Source organism: Amblyomma mixtum, chromosome 10 (assembly GCF_055824585.1).
Source record: "Amblyomma mixtum isolate Tamu chromosome 10, ASM5582458v1, whole genome shotgun sequence".
Lineage (NCBI taxonomy): Eukaryota > Metazoa > Arthropoda > Arachnida > Ixodida > Ixodidae > Amblyomma > Amblyomma mixtum.
In genome coordinates this window covers 128,705,116-128,721,924 of record NC_143021.1, presented here as the reverse complement: position 1 = coordinate 128,721,924, position 16,809 = coordinate 128,705,116, and the positions used below count along the sequence as shown (strand labels likewise).

The 16,809-nt window shown below is 50.2% G+C and overlaps 2 protein-coding genes and 2 long non-coding RNA genes across 4 annotated transcripts; 3 read left to right on the top strand and 1 right to left on the bottom strand.

Moving 5' to 3' along the window:
• The first annotated feature begins 357 nt into the window (after positions 1-357).
• On the top strand, positions 358-4,263 carry LOC149326924 (uncharacterized). Its single transcript, XM_089563650.1, has 10 exons — positions 358-892; positions 1,391-2,164; positions 2,395-2,568; positions 2,688-2,763; positions 2,833-2,943; positions 3,031-3,279; positions 3,338-3,509; positions 3,643-3,791; positions 3,872-4,069; positions 4,145-4,263. Exons 1-9 carry the CDS (start codon positions 587-589, stop codon positions 4,051-4,053), a joined length of 2,193 nt encoding a protein of 730 aa, XP_089419776.1. The 5' UTR covers positions 358-586; the 3' UTR covers positions 4,054-4,069; positions 4,145-4,263.
• Positions 4,264-5,587: 1,324 nt separating this feature from the next.
• On the top strand, positions 5,588-6,260 carry LOC149326923 (uncharacterized). The gene is made up of 4 exons (XR_016286177.1): positions 5,588-5,679; positions 5,765-5,883; positions 5,963-6,082; positions 6,168-6,260. It is a non-coding gene; the product is annotated as an uncharacterized LOC149326923 (long non-coding RNA).
• A 463-nt stretch (positions 6,261-6,723) lies between these two features.
• LOC149326922 (uncharacterized) lies at positions 6,724-7,506 on the top strand. The gene is made up of 2 exons (XR_016286176.1): positions 6,724-6,892; positions 7,031-7,506. It is a non-coding gene; the product is annotated as an uncharacterized LOC149326922 (long non-coding RNA).
• Positions 7,507-14,015: 6,509 nt separating this feature from the next.
• LOC149326921 (uncharacterized) lies at positions 14,016-16,150 on the bottom strand. Its single transcript, XM_089562975.1, has 3 exons — positions 15,630-16,150; positions 15,355-15,567; positions 14,016-14,203 (listed from the first exon to the last, which is right to left on the bottom strand). The coding sequence occupies exons 1-3, from the start codon at positions 15,830-15,832 to the stop codon at positions 14,047-14,049; spliced, it is 573 nt and encodes a 190-aa protein (XP_089419101.1). The 5' UTR covers positions 15,833-16,150; the 3' UTR covers positions 14,016-14,046.
• Positions 16,151-16,809: the final 659 nt, after the last annotated feature.

Below are 16,809 nucleotides of genomic sequence, written 5' to 3'. Positions count from 1 at the left end.
TCTACAAACGCGTCGAGTGCCTTTCAGTCAGCTCTGTGGAGGCTTTGCTTTGGCTTTATTTTGTTTTTTAAGTTTCCGTGAATAAGTAGTTGCATTCGTAGATAATATAGCCGCAAAATAAGCCAACAGAAATAAAATTACGCGCGGACTATTTGCTTTCGCCAATGACTTGACTGAAGTGAAATGAAAACCGCGAAAATAATCGAACTAATTTCTATTACTCTTTCTGGACACGCAGGATACAATAATTTGATAAATCCGCGACATAGTTGTGGTTCATAGAGCGTATCACTAAAAAAAAAACAAGCCCGAAGCAGCCGGACTATGTTTTCTCCTTGTCTGCTGCCATAGGAGTGATGCGCCCTACCGCGGTGGCTTCGGCCTGCTCCGAGGAAGCGCTCGCCTCGCTTCTTTTACTTGTCGGTTGTTGGTGCACGCGGTCCTTACTCCCAGAAGGTCCTGTGTGCCCCACTTCCTACTTTTGCTATCCTGCGACATCCTTGGATCTACACTTTTTCGTGTGATCTGTGGGACGCCATCGCGTTTTGTTGCGAGTGTTGTTCGGTTCGCGAGTGATATTTTCGCGATGCCGGACGTTTGTGCGGTGAGGTTGTGCCCTCATCGGACTAAGAAAAATTGGCACAAGGGCCTACGTTTGTTCGCCTTGCCGAAGGACGAACCGCGACGTAGTGCATGGCTACGTTGCGCGGGGCTCGATAACACCGAGACGCTACCAAAGTGTGTCCGCTTCTGCTCTGAACACTTCGAGATAAGCGCTTTCCATCGGCCCGACGTGAGTCACTCTCGCCTGCGTTGGAACGCTATGCCCACGCTTCGACTTCCCGTCGTCGATGGAACCGAGCAACAAGCCCCGAAGCGCCAAAGAGTACTGGTAAGTATTTCTATGAATTAATTTTCTTAGCATGGCTCGACAGTGTCGTTCTGTAGGATCGCCGACTCGAACATGCGTCAGGCTGAAGATATAGTTTGTTCTAAAAGTTACGTGGCTGTATCATGACGCGAATGGTCATCATTTGCAGAAGCGAAAGAAGTAACAGTGTTCCGTGCTTCGCGTTCGTAAGTGTGGGGTCGGCTAAATAAGCTTAGAAACTTTGATACAGCTTGTTCGGCAATTTTACGCGCGCCGTACAATGCTTCCGCCGGCTAAAACGGTGCATTGTTCGCGCTCAAATTTCGCGCAGACATGGCGTTTGGTTGTAAATGCTGTGATTCACGATGCCGTGCACCCGATAGAAACTAATCAAGTTCCCAAATCGGTGTATTTATAGTGAAGGCATGGAATGTAGAGCAATCCTGAAATGCTATGTTGCACCACCTCCAGCTTTGTAAACCGAAGTGACTGATCGGCCTTTGTACAACCATCTTTCAGAGCAAGGATCTTCAACCAGATCCCTCTGAGGCAAGGCTTTCAACAGCTGCAGCCAGCAGTGGTCCGTACCAGGACAATGGTTCTGTCGAACACAGCACTAGATCTGAAGTTGTCTGTAAGTCCTTATTGCATTTCGTCCATTCTGTGTGGATGAATATTTGTTTCCCTACAGTGACGCCAGCTGCGACTTCTCCTGGCCGTGTCACAGAGGAGCCCTTGCTGCTTCCACCCTTCGTCCCGGCCACATGCAGCAGTGATCCACTTGACTGCACATCTCCACAGGGTGACAGGCTAGACTCTGACTCCAGCTACTCTCCAACCTACCATGACGATACCGAAAGGTGGGCTCTTCACAGCTGCATGGGTTTTGGGCCTAACAGTTGGCACTATTCTGATTCCAGTGAGTCATCCGCAGAGAGTACACCGGCCCCCCCAGAAGAAGAACGGCAGTTCTTGGTCTTTGAGAGCTGTCTGAGGGAGCTGTTCCAGACATGCCCAGAGTGCTCGAGGCCTTGTGAAACCACCATTACCACCAAAGGCAGCCTCATCAATGTCATCAGCATCTGTCCTCTGGAGCATGTCCGGACGTGGAACAGCCAGCCTGTCATCAATGGAAGGGCAGCAGGAAACCTTCTGCTGTCCAGCCACCTCCTCTTTTCAGGAGCAAATGTAGCTTCCACACTGAGGATGCTGCGCCACATGAATGTGCAGGTCCCAAGTGACCGGACCTTCTACAACTATCAGGATGCCCTCCTTTTTCCTGCGATAGAAAAGGTGACCAACAAACCATACTGATATATTTACCCCAGCTTGACCAGATGTTTTCAAAAAAGTTCAATTCTCGTTAGCCAGAAGGCAGAAATGAAGTTCAGATTAAACGAACACACTTCTCCTGACATCACTTTTTTGTTGTTTTGTAGTAACTACCGCTGCAGTAGTGCACAATCAAACTAAGTTGTAATTTTACACTGGGCTAGTCAAGAAATGGAATAACATTTGAACAGATCTGGCTACAAGAACAAGCTGAACTCATGGACCAGTTGAACAACCAAGAGGTTGATGTCACCGGTGATGGACGATTTGACTCCCCTGGGTTTTCTGCCAAGTTCCTGACATACACCACGCATGTTGAGCAGATCAACAGAATTCTTCACTCGGTCCAGGTCCAGCTGGGGGAGGTCAGTAGACACGTCTGTGGAAAGTTGTTGCAGTAATTCAGTGATAAATATTTATGTAAGCCGTTGGTATGTAGAGTGGAAATACAGGAATGTAATGTTTGAAACCCGTCTTCATGCAGTCGGAGCAGGCAATGGCCAGCGTGAACATGGAGAAGGAAGGCCTAATCAAGCAGCTGGAATTCTTCAAGGAGAAATGTATGGCATGCCACAAAGGTTTATATGGTAGACAATTTATCGTTATCCCACCGACAATGCATAACACAGGTATCAAGATCCGGTCTCTCACAACTGACCGTCACCCTGCCATACGAAAGCACATGCAGACCCGTGAACCCAAGATCAAGCACTACTTTGACATTTGGCACATCTCAAAAGGTAAGAAAGTTGAGAGCATGATTGAAAAGATGCTTGCTTGCACAGAATGTGCTGCAGGCTTCCCTGATATGCCTTTTTAAAATTAAGGTGTCAAGAAAAAGCTAGCTGCGGCAAGCAAGCGGGCTGGATGCAAGGAGCTGGACCTCTGGATTCAGTCAACTACCAACCACATGTACTGGGCAGCCCGCGCTGGAGGGGGCAATGCAGAGCTGGTCGTCGACGTCTGGCGGAGTATGAAAAATCACGTCATCAACCAGCACTCTGGACATGGTGGACTGTACCCAAGGTGTCTCCACAGCGACATGCCAGAGGAGACAAGAGTTTGGATGGACCCTAGTGAGTTGTTTTTGCCCTTGTCTAAAGAACTTGTTTTAAAGCATACCTTTTCCTCAAGAGTCCCAGGCATACGAGCAATTCAAGCACATCACTGAGGACAAGCGTCTCCTCAAGGATATCACACAGATGTCCCCCCATGGCCAAACGTTTGCTCTGGAGGCATTCCACAGCATCTTGATTGACTTCGCGCCAAAGTCTATGGCATTTTCTCCAGCAGGGATGCTCGCAAGGTAATATTATATTGTAGTTCTGTCCTCTGTCTAGAGGCAGTTGGTTTATTCCAAGAGTCAGCACGTAACCACATCCACGTACTCCAGATCATTAGGCAGCATTGCCATCCGATGCGATATCCTCAACTTACAGGACGCAGCTTGCCATCCTCCACTTCAATGAAAATGCAGACCGGTCCCAGGCGAAGACAAAGGAAGGCAATTCACGCTGGATGATGAAGACTACCAAGGCGCGAAAAGGCCATCACACAGTGTGCCCCATCAAAACAGCTACCACTTACAGTAAGTATTATGCTTCATCCCAAATGAGTGACTTGAGGGGAGCCTTTTGGAATGAAGTAATGTGAAGATTTCATTTCCAGAGTATGTCGGAAAGCTTGTAAAAGAAGTTATCAGCAGCAGCGAGCTTTGGCAATCTCTCTCTGATGCATCAGAGGCCAACACAAGTACTTTCCCAGCACCAATGACCTCGGCCTTCACAAGGCCTTCTCTTCAGGACCTTGTGGAAGCAAGGAGGTCCCGCTTCAGCCTGGGTCCCCAGTGAGGCTAGACCAAACAAGGTGAGGGCGACAACATCCAGCGTGTTTGAAAGTCTGAACTGACCAAGATGTGTGTTCCCCCTTCTGCTGCACCAGAGGCCGACATAGCATCTTCGTGGCAGGGCTCGGAATCCTACTTTGCAAGTGTAATGAGGACCAATGGCTGCCAATGACATCACTCACACTGTGTCCCATGCAAACACTTCCAACTTTCAGTGAGTAACATGTGTAACTTCTGCATGAATGACATTCGGGGCGTATTTTCGAACAATATCATGCTCCAATTTCCCTTCCAGAGCGCACCTGAAAGTTTGAGAAGGAAGTTATGAGCAGCGCCAAGAGTCAGCGATCCTTCTCTGATGCATCAGAAGCCAGCATAAGTGCTTTCCCAGCACCAACGATCGGCTTTCGCCAAGGTGAGGGCGACAACATCCAGCGTGTTTGAAACTCTGAACTGTCAGACGAGCTGCAAGATGCGTGTTCCCCCTTCTGCTGCACCAGAGGCCGACATAGCATCTTCGTGGCAGGGCTCGGAATCCTACTTTGCAAGTGTAATGAGGACCAATGGCTGCCAATGACATCACTCACACTGTGTCCCACGCAAACACTTCCAACTTTCAGTGAGTAACATGTGTAACTTCTGCATGAATGACATTCGGGGCGTATTTTCGAACAATATCATGCTCCAATTTCCCTTCCAGAGCGCACCTGAAAGTTTGAGAAGGAAGTTATGAGCAGCGCCAAGAGTCAGCGATCCTTCTCTGATGCATCAGAAGCCAGCATAAGTGCTTTCCCAGCACCAACGATCGGCTTTCGCCAAGGTGAGGGCGACAACATCCAGCGTGTTTGAAACTCTGAACTGTCAGACGAGCTGCAAGATGCGTGTTCCCCCTTCTGCTGCACCAGAGGCCGACATAGCATCTTCGTGGCAGGGCTCGGAATCCTACTTTGCAAGTGTAATGAGGACCAATGGCTGCCAATGACATCACTCACACTGTGTCCCATGCAAACACTTCCAACTTTCAGTGAGTAACATGTGTAACTTCTGCATGAATGACATTCGGGGCGTATTTTCGAACAATATCATGCTCCAATTTCCCTTCCAGAGCGCACCTGAAAGTTTGAGAAGGAAGTTATGAGCAGCGCCAAGAGTCAGCGATCCTTCTCTGATGCATCAGAAGCCAGCATAAGTGCTTTCCCAGCACCAACGATCGGCTTTCGCCAAGGTGAGGGCGACAACATCCAGCGTGTTTGAAACTGTGAACTGTCAGACGAGCTGCAAGATGTGTGTTCCCCCTTCTGCTGCACCAGAGGCCGACATAGCATCTTCGTGGCAGGGCTCGGAATCCTACTTTGCAAGTGTAATGAGGACCAATGGCTGCCAATGACATCACTCACACTGTGTCCCATGCACACACTTCCAACTTTCAGTGAGTAACATGTGTAACTTCTGCATGAATGACATTCGGGGCGTATTTTCGAACAATATCATGCTCCAATTTCCCTTCCAGAGCGCACCTGAAAGTTTGAGAAGGAAGTTATGAGCAGCGCCAAGAGTCAGCGATCCTTCTCTGATGCATCAGAAGCCAGCATAAGTGCTTTCCCAGCACCAACGATCGGCTTTCGCCAAGGTGAGGGCGACAACATCCAGCGTGTTTGAAACTCTGAACTGTCAGACGAGCTGCAAGATGCGTGTTCCCCCTTCTGCTGCACCAGAGGCCGACATAGCATCTTCGTGGCAGGGCTCGGAATCCTACTTTGCAAGTGTAATGAGGACCAATGGCTGCCAATGACATCACTCACACTGTGTCCCATGCAAACACTTCCAACTTTCAGTGAGTAACGTGTAACTTCTGCATGAATGACATTCGGGGCGTATTTTCGAACAATATCATGCTCCAATTTCCCTTCCAGAGCGCACCTGAAAGTTTGAGAAGGAAGTTATGAGCAGCGCCAAGAGTCAGCGATCCTTCTCTGATGCATCAGAAGCCAGCATAAGTGCTTTCCCAGCACCAACGATCGGCTTTCGCCAAGGTGAGGGCGACAACATCCAGCGTGTTTGAAACTCTGAACTGTCTGATGAGCTGCAAGATGCGTGTTCCCCCTTCTGCTGCACCAGAGGCCGACATAGCATCTTCGTGGCAGGGCTCGGAATCCTACTTTGCAAGTGTAATGAGGACCAATGGCTGCCAATGACATCACTCACACTGTGTCCCATGCAAACACTTCCAACTTTCAGTGAGTAACATGTGTAACTTCTGCATGAATGACATTCGGGGCGTATTTTCGAACAATATCATGCTCCAATTTCCCTTCCAGAGCGCACCTGAAAGTTTGAGAAGGAAGTTATGAGCAGCGCCAAGAGTCAGCGATCCTTCTCTGATGCATCAGAAGCCAGCATAAGTGCTTTCCCAGCACCAACGATCGGCTTTCGCCAAGGTGAGGGCGACAACATCCAGCGTGTTTGAAACTCTGAACTGTCTGATGAGCTGCAAGATGCGTGTTCCCCCTTCTGCTGCACCAGAGGCCGACATAGCATCTTCGTGGCAGGGCTCGGAATCCTACTTTGCAAGTGTAATGAGGACCAATGGCTGCCAATGACATCACTCACACTGTGTCCCATGCAAACACTTCCAACTTTCAGTGAGTAACATGTGTAACTTCTGCATGAATGACATTCTGGGCGTATTTTCGAACAATATCATGCGCCAATTTCCTTTCCAGAGCGCACCTGAAAGTTTGACAAGGAAGTTATGAGCAGCGCCAAGAGTCAGCGATCCTTCTCTGATGCATCAGAAGCCAGCATAAGTGCTTTCCCAGCACCAACGATCGGCTTTCGCCAAGGTGAGGGGGACAACATCCAGCGTGTTTGAAAGTCTGAACTGTCTGACGAGCAGCAAGATGTGCGTTTCCCCTTTACTGTAACGGAGGTCGACATGAACGTCTTGTCAGCACATACTTTTACAAGTTTCTTGCATGCAGGTCCAACCAGCTACAGATTCCCAGGTTCCTGTCTACCCGGCCCCAGATTGTATGGACATGCCAAGACATGTATCCTTTGTTGAATGGTCACCTTGGCAACCAACATCTTTTGCAGAAAAATGACTGGTTCAGCCAGATCACACAGATTTTTCTCTCGGCAGAACCTGCCTGCTAGAGAGCGCGTATCCCAGTTGGCGGATAGGGATGCTCTTATCACAGTCTGGCCGTTCTCCTCTGCAATTTGTGCAGTCACTTGCAAGACACTTTTAGCAGGAATAAACTTTGATTCAGTGCACCTGCAGTTACATTCCCCTTGACTGGCAGAGGAGCAATTGAGGCAAGTGTGATAAGAGTGGTGCTTGCACCCGCGGACCAAAAGGCATTCAGATTTGAGCAGGATCCCGGCCACCTACCAAGTGCCGGAAGGATTCTGCAGATACATCTAAGCAAGTCAATAAACTATTTTACAACTGCTATTCTGAGTGGCTTTGTGCATCTTTTCGTACTTTACCGCATGGCTGAAATACAGAGCTATACATTATGCTGCAAAAGAGCAATGGAGCCACCTAACTTACTGATTTTGAAACGCTGCTAGGCAAATACATTTCCTGCGATTCAGTTGTGTATGGCAGTTTGATGAGCTGCAGAACAAAATTTTGTGAAGATGTGGAAGGTTCACACCTTGTTGGTTCATGTATCAGCAGGTTAGTTGAAGTCTGAAAGTTTTGGTCCACCACCACAGTTCTGTAAGCCTTTTAAACCAACTCTTATAGAGCAGTTGAATTACAAATAAGTCTTTGCTACACGGAGACTGAATAAGCTTAGTACATTCCAAAAAAAAGTGGTCTGGATGAATTACAATGTGCAAAAGCTCTGATGCACTGCAAGCAAAAATGTGGTATGAGGTGATCCAGTTCTTTATCCTGCCAGTGGAAAGCTGAAATCCCATGTTCGGGTGCGTAGGATGCCTACCTTTGGACGATTTACAAGGACTGTGGGTCGGCACACTCACTCGTGAGTGCACTCTTATCACCTCACTCGCGTCTGTGAGCATGAGTGGTCATGATTGGAGGCAAATGCCGCGTGACAGTGAAGTTTGTTGCATGTGCTTATTTTTTTTCTGTTGATAGCTGAGGGAATTAGATATTCACTGCCGAAGGCGCTCGAGGTAGCATAAGGCACCATACCGGTGTCTATTTACAAATGACGCAGAGGATTACGCTGGCGCGAGAATGGAAATATTTCGTTGTTGTTCACCTTACTAGTTCACCGTTGGCATGGGCGCAGGCTCGCGGGTGCAGTGAACCGATACGAGTTGTGTCCGATCCTTTTATCGAATTTCGCATTACCACAGCTAGAAAGGCAGATGTCTGTTGACATGCCTCCTACACGGCTCGAGCTCTGTACACAGAGTTCCAATGCTTGCTGCTGAAACCACGACTGTCAACTTCTCAGCAATAACTAGCGTAAGGTGGGATCTCGAGTACTGCAGTGGACGCTTCGTTTTTTTTTTCTATGGCCGGCCGTGTGCACTGTAGAGCTCTGCTCGGGCCATAATTTTTTTTATTGGGCCAGACCCATGCAATGAGCCTGATCTACTTGGCCTAGCTCTTCAACCACACAAGCGAAGCTTGTTCGGTTGAGTGAGTGGTCATGAGTTTGGGTGACGGGTTGTGAATGTGAGTGAACATTAGTGCGAGTGTGTGAGAGGACGTGAATGAGTGCTTGTGAATGCGAGTGGACATGAGTGTAAGTGAGTGCAAGTGGCCGTGAGTGTGAGTGTAGTTGAGCAACCTCTCATGGTGCTGAGGTATGACAAGGACGAGCTTGTCCTTGCCTGTCAGGCAGAGACTTTGTCTATACTACTACACAGACACTGAATAAACTAAGCACATTCCCAAAAATGGTCTGCATGCAATCTGTAAATGCTGTGACGCATTGGAAGCAAAAATGAGGTGCGAAATGGTTCACTATTTTTCAATATATTTCAATGGTTCAATATATTTACAAATAGGGAAGAACAGCTGCGAGCGGCACCGAGAACACAGTCCGAACTTTGTTGTCTTCTACTCTTCCCACGCTCTTGGTCGTCGTCTACCCACTTCAGGACCCCCGGCTGCTGAAACGCCGTCTCGGCGTTAGGGCGGCGACGTGTGAGCGTCGTGATAAGGTTTAAGGCGACAGACGTGGACGATGTCGGTGGTGGCGCCAGAGGACGATGGCGAGGTTTCAAGGGGAGCAATTTCATAGTTCACGTCGGTAACACGGCACACGACACGGTAAGGGCCACGGTAGTGCGAAAGGAGCTTCTCGGAGAGACCGACGCTGCGAGAGGGCGTCCAGAGAAGGACGAGTGATCCTGGGGTAAATTCGACGGCCTGGTGATGGCGGTCGTAGGCTGACTTCTGGGAAACTTGAGAGGCTTGGAGCCTACTACGTGCTATTTGGCGCGCCAGCGTGGCCTGGGAGATGGCGTCCCGAGCGTAAGCAGTGGTGGGGGCTGAAGAAGGCGGCATGAGTGTGTCCAAAGGCAAGGTGGGATGCCTACCAAACAAAAGGTAGAAAGGAGAATAGCCTGTTCTGTCATGAAGGGAAGAGTTATATGCAAATGTCACATAAGGCAAGGCTGCGTCCCAATCTCGGTGGTCTGGCGATATGTACATGGCTAACATGTCGGTGAGCGTGCGGTTGAACCTTTCCGTAAGCCCATTGGTAAGCTGTCGCGAGCTGGTGCTGCGTGTCACACGAATGAAGAATGTCGTGAACTACTCTGGATAGAAAATGACCGCGGTCGGTGAGCAGTTGACGAGGGGCGCCGTGGTGAAGGGTGACGTCTTGCAGAAGAAAATCGGTGACATCGGTAGCGCAGCTGGACGGCAAAGCATGCGTGATGGCGTACCGAGTCGTATAATCAGTTGCGACAGCGATCCACTTGTTGCCGGAGAGGGACGTGTTGGAAAAGGGCCAAGAAGGTCGAGGCCAACACGGTGAAAAGGTTCCGGAGGTATGTCGATGGGTTGCAGAAGACCGGCAGGCAAAGTGGAGGGCCTTTTCCGACGTTGACACAGGTCGCAAGTGGCCACGTAACGCTTGACGGAACGATAGAGAGCAGGCCAAAAGAAGCGATGCCGCACCCGAGCGTACGTGTGGGACACGCCAAGGTGACCGGCTGTCGGCAGATCGTGCAGTTCTTCCAGGACAGAAGAGCGTAGACGTTGGGGTATCACGAGCAGGAGCGGAGGGCCATCGGAGCGTAGGTTTCGGCGATACAAAATGCCGTTCTGGAGCACATAAAGGTTCAGAGACGGAGATCGGTTTGCAGAACGGATGCCATCAAAGATAGGTCGTAAAGATGAGTCGTGGCGCTGTTCGTTGGCAATATCGGCAAGATCAGAGATAGCTAAGAGGCAGGGCAGGGTCTCTGCGTCCTCTAGGTCAGGTGGTTCCACAGGGTATCGATAAACATTCAGCGTCCTGGTGATGGCGCCCTGACTTGTACACGACGGAGTATGAGTATTCTTGGAGGCGCAATGCCCAGCGACCAAGGCGACCGGTGGGATTTTTTAGTGAAGACAGCCAACAGAGAGCATGGCGATCAGTGACAACAGCGAATGAAGGGCCGAACAGGTAGGGTCTGAATTTAGCTACTGCCCAGACAAGGGCAAGACACTCACGCTCAGTAATGGTGTAATTTTGCTCTGCGGCTGAAAGTAGGCGGCTGGCATAAGCGATGACTCGATCTTGACCCTGTTGACGTTGGGCTAGGACGGCGCCGATGCCATATCCGGAGGCGTCGGTGCGAACCTCTGTGGGAGACGACGGGTCAAAATGTGCTAAGATGGGCGGAGTGGTCAGCAAATGGACGAGGGATGAAAATGAGTTCTCTTGAGCAGGGCCCCAGGTAAAGGGGGTGTCGTTCTTCAGAAGATCGGTGAGGGGACGAGCGATGCCGGCGAAATCTTTGATAAAATGGTGAAAATACGAGCACAAGCCGACAAAGCTGCGCACATCTTTCGACGACCTTGGAAGAGGAAAGTCCTTCACAGCTTGAATTTTGATGGGATCTGGGCGTACACCAGAAGCGTCAACGAGGTGTCCGAGAATAGTGAGTTGGCGACAACCGAACTTGCATTTCGATGAGTTCAGCTGAAGTCTGGCGTTACGAAACACTGTCAGAATATTGGAGAGGCGCTCGAGGTGCGTGGAAAAAGTAGGCGAGAAAACCACAACATCGTCTAGGTAACAGAGGCAGGTGGACCATTTAAAGCCATGAAGAAGGGAGTCCATCATTCGTTCGAAGGTAGCCGGGGCGTTACAGAGGCCGAGCGGCATGACTTTAAACTGGTATAAGCCATCAGGCATCACGAAGGCGGTCTTCTCGCGGTCCTTTTCATCAACGGCAATTTGCCAGTACCCCGATCGAAGATCAATTGAAGAGAAATATTTGGCGCCGTGGAGGCAATCTAAGGCATCATCGATCCTTGGGAGTGGATATACGTCTTTTTTTGTGATGCGGTTGAGGTGCCGATAATCAACGCAGAAGCGCCAGCTGCCGTCCTTTTTCACCAGGACGACTGGTGAAGCCCAAGGACTTGACGAGGGCTCGATGATGTCTTTTGCGAGCATCTTGTCCACCTCTTGATTTATGACGGTGCGTTCGGCGCTGGACACTCGGTACGTACGTCTGCGGAGAGGAGCGGAATCACCGGTGTTTATGTGATGCGTCACCACAGAGGTCCGAGCCAAAACACGGCTATCAAAGTCGAAGATGTCGCGGAAAGATGATAAGAGGCACCTAATATCGCGAGCTTGCATCAGCGGTAGGTCAGAAGCGATCATGTCAGGGTAGTCGTCCGTTGGGTTCACTGTTGATGGGGCTGCAGGCAACCGGCATTGCTGAGTGGAAGGTAAGCAGCTGTCCACCACTGATATCACACATTCGGCAGCAGGGCACAGCGTGGCGAGTGAGATGCCTTGCGGGAGCGGTTGGATGGATGAACCAAAGTTCAGGACAGGAAGGTACGCGCGGTTGGCCGACAATGTAAATACAATGTGTGGAAGCGCAATGCTGCGCGTCAGGGCGACGTCAAGTTCCGCAGTGACTACGTAGTGACCATCAGGTACAGGGGAACAGATGAGAAAGAAATGTAAGTTGCGGCTTGAGGCGGTAGACGAACAAAGTTGACAGCACAAAGACTGTATAACTGGGGACGGCGACTCAGCAGAAAGAGGAAGGTCAAGCTGAACAACATTAGTGGCGCAGTCAATGAGGGCTGAATGCTCAGACAGGAAGTCGAGGCCAAGAATGACTGCATGAGGGCACTGGTCTAGAACAGAGAACAGAATGGATGTATGGCGGCCGGATATGGTCACACGGGCTGTGCATAGTCCAACAACATGAGGCGTTCCGCCGTCGGCAACGCGGAGAACGGCTTTGGGTGCAGGGGTCAGTACTTTTCGGAGGCGGCGTCGTAGGGCTGAACTCATGACGGATACGTGCGCGCCTGTATCGATCAGGGCTCTCACAGGCACTCCATCGACATGAATGGCAAGCAAATTATGGTGTGCACGAAGGGCTAATCGAGGATTTTGGGACTGGGGCTGTACTGCAGCATAACCTCCAGACACTGCAGCGTCTAGTTTTCCGCTTGCGAGCGTCCGTAGGGGCCAGGAGAGGAGCGACGGCATTGGGGCGAACGAGACTGTCGACGCAGGGGGGACGGGGAGCGGCTGGAGCGGGGAATCTGGCCGTCGACTGTAGCACCGTGCTGGGCTTGAGGGGGCGTGTAGTGGCTGGGCTGTTCGTCGTCGCGATGGGAGCTGAGAGGACGGTATGTGCTGCGACGGGACCAATAATTTCGACAGTGGCGGGAGATGTGGCCAATGCGGTGGCAATGGAAACAAATGGGCCTGTCGTCGGTTGTCCGCCAGTCGTTAGGGTTTCGGCGACGTGGAGTGAAGTACGAAGGTCGTCCAGGAGCAATCGCAGTGATTTCGGGTGGTGGTGAAGACCGTACAGGGCTGACGGGCTGGAAACCAAGGTTTGCAAACTCTTGGCGGACGACAGCTTGTACCAGAGAGATGGTAGGCAAGCGGTTGTCGCCATCATGTAGATGCAGGGGGGCAGGGGACATAGCTTCGAGCTCGCGTCGGATGATGCGGGTCACATTTTCTGGGGGCGCTGAAGTTTCCCTGTGTCGCAGGTCTTCACATGAAGAAGTCGCAGCCGTGTTGGGGAGGCGTGTGTACGGCTGGCTAATACGCCTGCTTTTGGCTTCCTCGAAGCGTCGACATTCCTTAATAATTCCGTCGACTGTAGTGCAGTTCTTGTATACGAGCAAGTTGAAGGCATCGTCGGCGATTCCCTTCAACACGTGGCCGACTTTGTCAGACTCGGGCATGTTGGCGTCAACTTTGTGACAGAGGGCCAGCACATCTTGAATGTACGACACATAGGACTCCGTAGATGTTTGAGCTCGGGAGGCGAGGTCCTTCTTAGCAGCAAGTGTTCGGCCGAGCGGCGGTCCAAACAATTCGCGGAGTTTCTCTTTGCACACGTCCCAGCTGGTTAGATGGTCTTCGTGGGTCTCATACCAGACCCGGGCAGTGTCTTTTAGGTAGAATATTACATTTGCGAGCATAAGGGTCGGATCCCAGCGGTTGTAGGTACTCACTCGCTCGTACATGTTGATCCAGTCGTCGACGTCAGTGTTGTCGGTACCAGAAAATGTCCCAGGGTCACAAGGGGGAGAAAGAACGAGTGATGTCATGGCCGGGGCTGAGGTTTGCTGGGAGGCGTCTTGGGTCATGATGAGGGAAGGCAACTGGCGGCCGCTGCGGAGCTCCGTCGTTGGTAGACGTAGGGGAAAGCCGCACCTCCACCAAATATGTTGCGGGAAAGAATATATTTACAAATAGGAAAGAACAGCTGCTAGCGGCACCGAGAACACAGTCCGAACTTCGTTGTCGTCTTCTAATCTTCCCACGCTCTTGGTCGTCGTCGTCGTCTACCCGCTTTAAGGAGTTGCAAGCTGAAAACCTACATGGTTTTCACCAGGATATTTTGCCCTTATTGCCTTCACCATGCAGGCGGGCAGGGGCCTTCTGTTGTGGCGCCCAAGCCGCCCCCACAGCCAGAGCACACACTGCCTGTAGGCAGCAAACCGGTAGTGCCTGAAACAATGCCAATGATTAGATGTAGCAAGCAGTACACAGGATGAAGTTGATCAGATGCGCATCCAAGTCGGGAGGGGACAGAATGTTCTGACCCCTAGCCGCCTCCTAATTTTTTTAATTCAGCCAGAAGAGTGCCTGTTCTGCATATTTACTCATTTGAACCAAAAACAATCATTCCTGTAACTACACTAAACAATGGTGACTTGAGTAAGCATGCACACCAAGGTTGAGGCCCAATGTTCACTCTTTTCTAGATGTCTCAAGCTGACCTCCCTTGTTGTTGCTAGTGGCTCTTTATTGATAATAAAAAAAATAACAATGGAAGCTAACGATGTTGCTAGCCGCGGCATCTGCCATCCAAACCTGAGCTGCGGCTAGCGAGAATAAAAGGACAGGGAGAGGGAAAGAAAGGGGGGAGCGATAGTAAGAAAGGATAGGTGTTGGGCGGCAATATACACTATGTACAATTCCATATATGGGAACCAAGTTCTACAACTCTGCTAAATGCTCCAAAAGCACACTTTTCATCACACTTACTAGTATTTATGTTATCACTGCAACTAAGGAAATTTATATATATAGGTGCCAGAAGCCCACTTCTGATAGGACAATCTCCTTTGAAATTTCGAATTGGCTCAGCAGTTGCTGCCAACTGCAATAAAGATAAATTTAAACCAGCCAAAATCCCGACGTACCTGAACCCGGACATGTATTAGACTAGCAGTCAATAAGGTCTGCCTTATTTTCAGCCGTTCCTGAAACTGTAAATAAGGTTCCTTTTTCTGAAAATGACAGCATGTAAGGTAAAAAAAGGTTCCATGCTTCTTATGCTATATAGCTCGTAATCTAATTCCTGAAAGGAGAATGAGTCTGTCTCCTGCACAGTAATGGGCTTTGTCAGTGCAAACTATCCTGATCCCATTTGTTTGCGCAGTGGACAGCTGCAGTCTTTTGCAGTGGTTATGGCCATAGCACACCGTGATTCCGCACTGTATACGAAGTTTTAGGCATTCTCTGTCGTTTTTTTTAAATAGAACAGCACCGCATGCGTATGCGCTTTAGATCGCACTGTGGTCAATAAACGTAGTTGCAAGAGCTAGCACCGGTAGCGTTATTACGCAATCCGTGAAGCTTGCAGTTGTACTTACTCGTTCGCGGTGTCGCCCATGCCTGGCTGCCGGTAATGCCGCATGTTTAAATATGCAAGCTGCAGCACACCCTCGTCCAGGCAAAGATACCCGAACTCGGGGTGCGCTGTGATGCAGTTGTGTCCCGGCTGCTTTTTAACGGCGGCCGGGCATTCCCGGCAGCAGACGTTCTCGATGGCTGTCGGCATGGCAGCGCAGCCGTCGCACTGGCACCTTCGCAGAAAACGGATGTCAGCGATGCGTGCCACGAGCATAATAGAGTTCATATCACTCACCAGTCCACGTTTCCCACTCGTTGCCAGCCGTCCTCGGAGCCATCGGCGTCCGAGTCTTCGTCCGTGGTACGGCCGGACGGATGGCCACTGCTGCTATCTTCGGCCGTATCGCGCAAAGGCGTACTATCGTAAGAGATGGTGCCTAAATCTGCCGTCCGCCGAAGAATCTCTCTTTCAAGCTCTGTGAGATCGTCGATGTCCATCTCATCGGCTTACAAAAACACAAATGGCTGAACGTAGTTCGGCCAACAACGTGCGCATTTTCAAAAAGTCACTCCGCGTATTACTACGTATTACTCCGCCGATGACGGAGCGGCAAGCCTCCACGGAACTGGCTGAAAGGCACTCGACGCGTTGGTAGACTCCTCCCATCGTATGAGGCCGAATTCAAAAAAAAAAGGCGGGAGCCGGACGTTAATTAGATTTAATTGAGGAAATCGGCCACACAGGGCAATAAGTCGCAGCTCCTAAGAATGCTGGGAACGTGTACATCAAGTTCCCGCGGCAAAAAGACATGTTCAGAATCCTCTTCAGTGCACCTTTAACCTTGATAAGCCTCCAACTTTTTTTTTAACGTTCACTGGCATCGCACAGTACACGTGATTCTAAAATTTCGCCTCGATCGAAATTCGACCGCCTTCCACTGCAGTTCGCGTGGCCAACGATATACACGCGAGTTCCTTTCCTCAAAACCATTTTTTTAATCTCTGCCACGAATGCGCGGAATCAGTGGCTGGCTGTGTCGGTTCAAGTTTTAGTGAGGGGCGGAGAGAAACAATAGTGCGCACTAAAGGACAAATTCTAATACTTTCGCAAATATATCTTTACGGAACGGCACATATACTGCCCAGTAATGCCCCATGCGAAGTAGAGGTTTGCTCTTGTTTTAATGTGGAGTGTGCTTGGTTACGGTATGCACATTTTTTCATTTCATGTTTCACATGCGCGTATTACTATGCGCCTTGTATGCAGAGTGTTGCGTGTTTTCCACAACATCACGTAAGAGTGGACTGTTCCCTTCATCAGCGTCCTACGACGGAGTGAATAGACCAACGCGGCGAGAGTTGCCGTGATGTGCATAACGCACAGGCAAGGGTGGAAATCGCCTGCTAGGTTGTTCCTAACGCTGCGCGCAACCCGAATTCCTTCCATTGCCTATCGCATTGTTTTGCCTACCCGG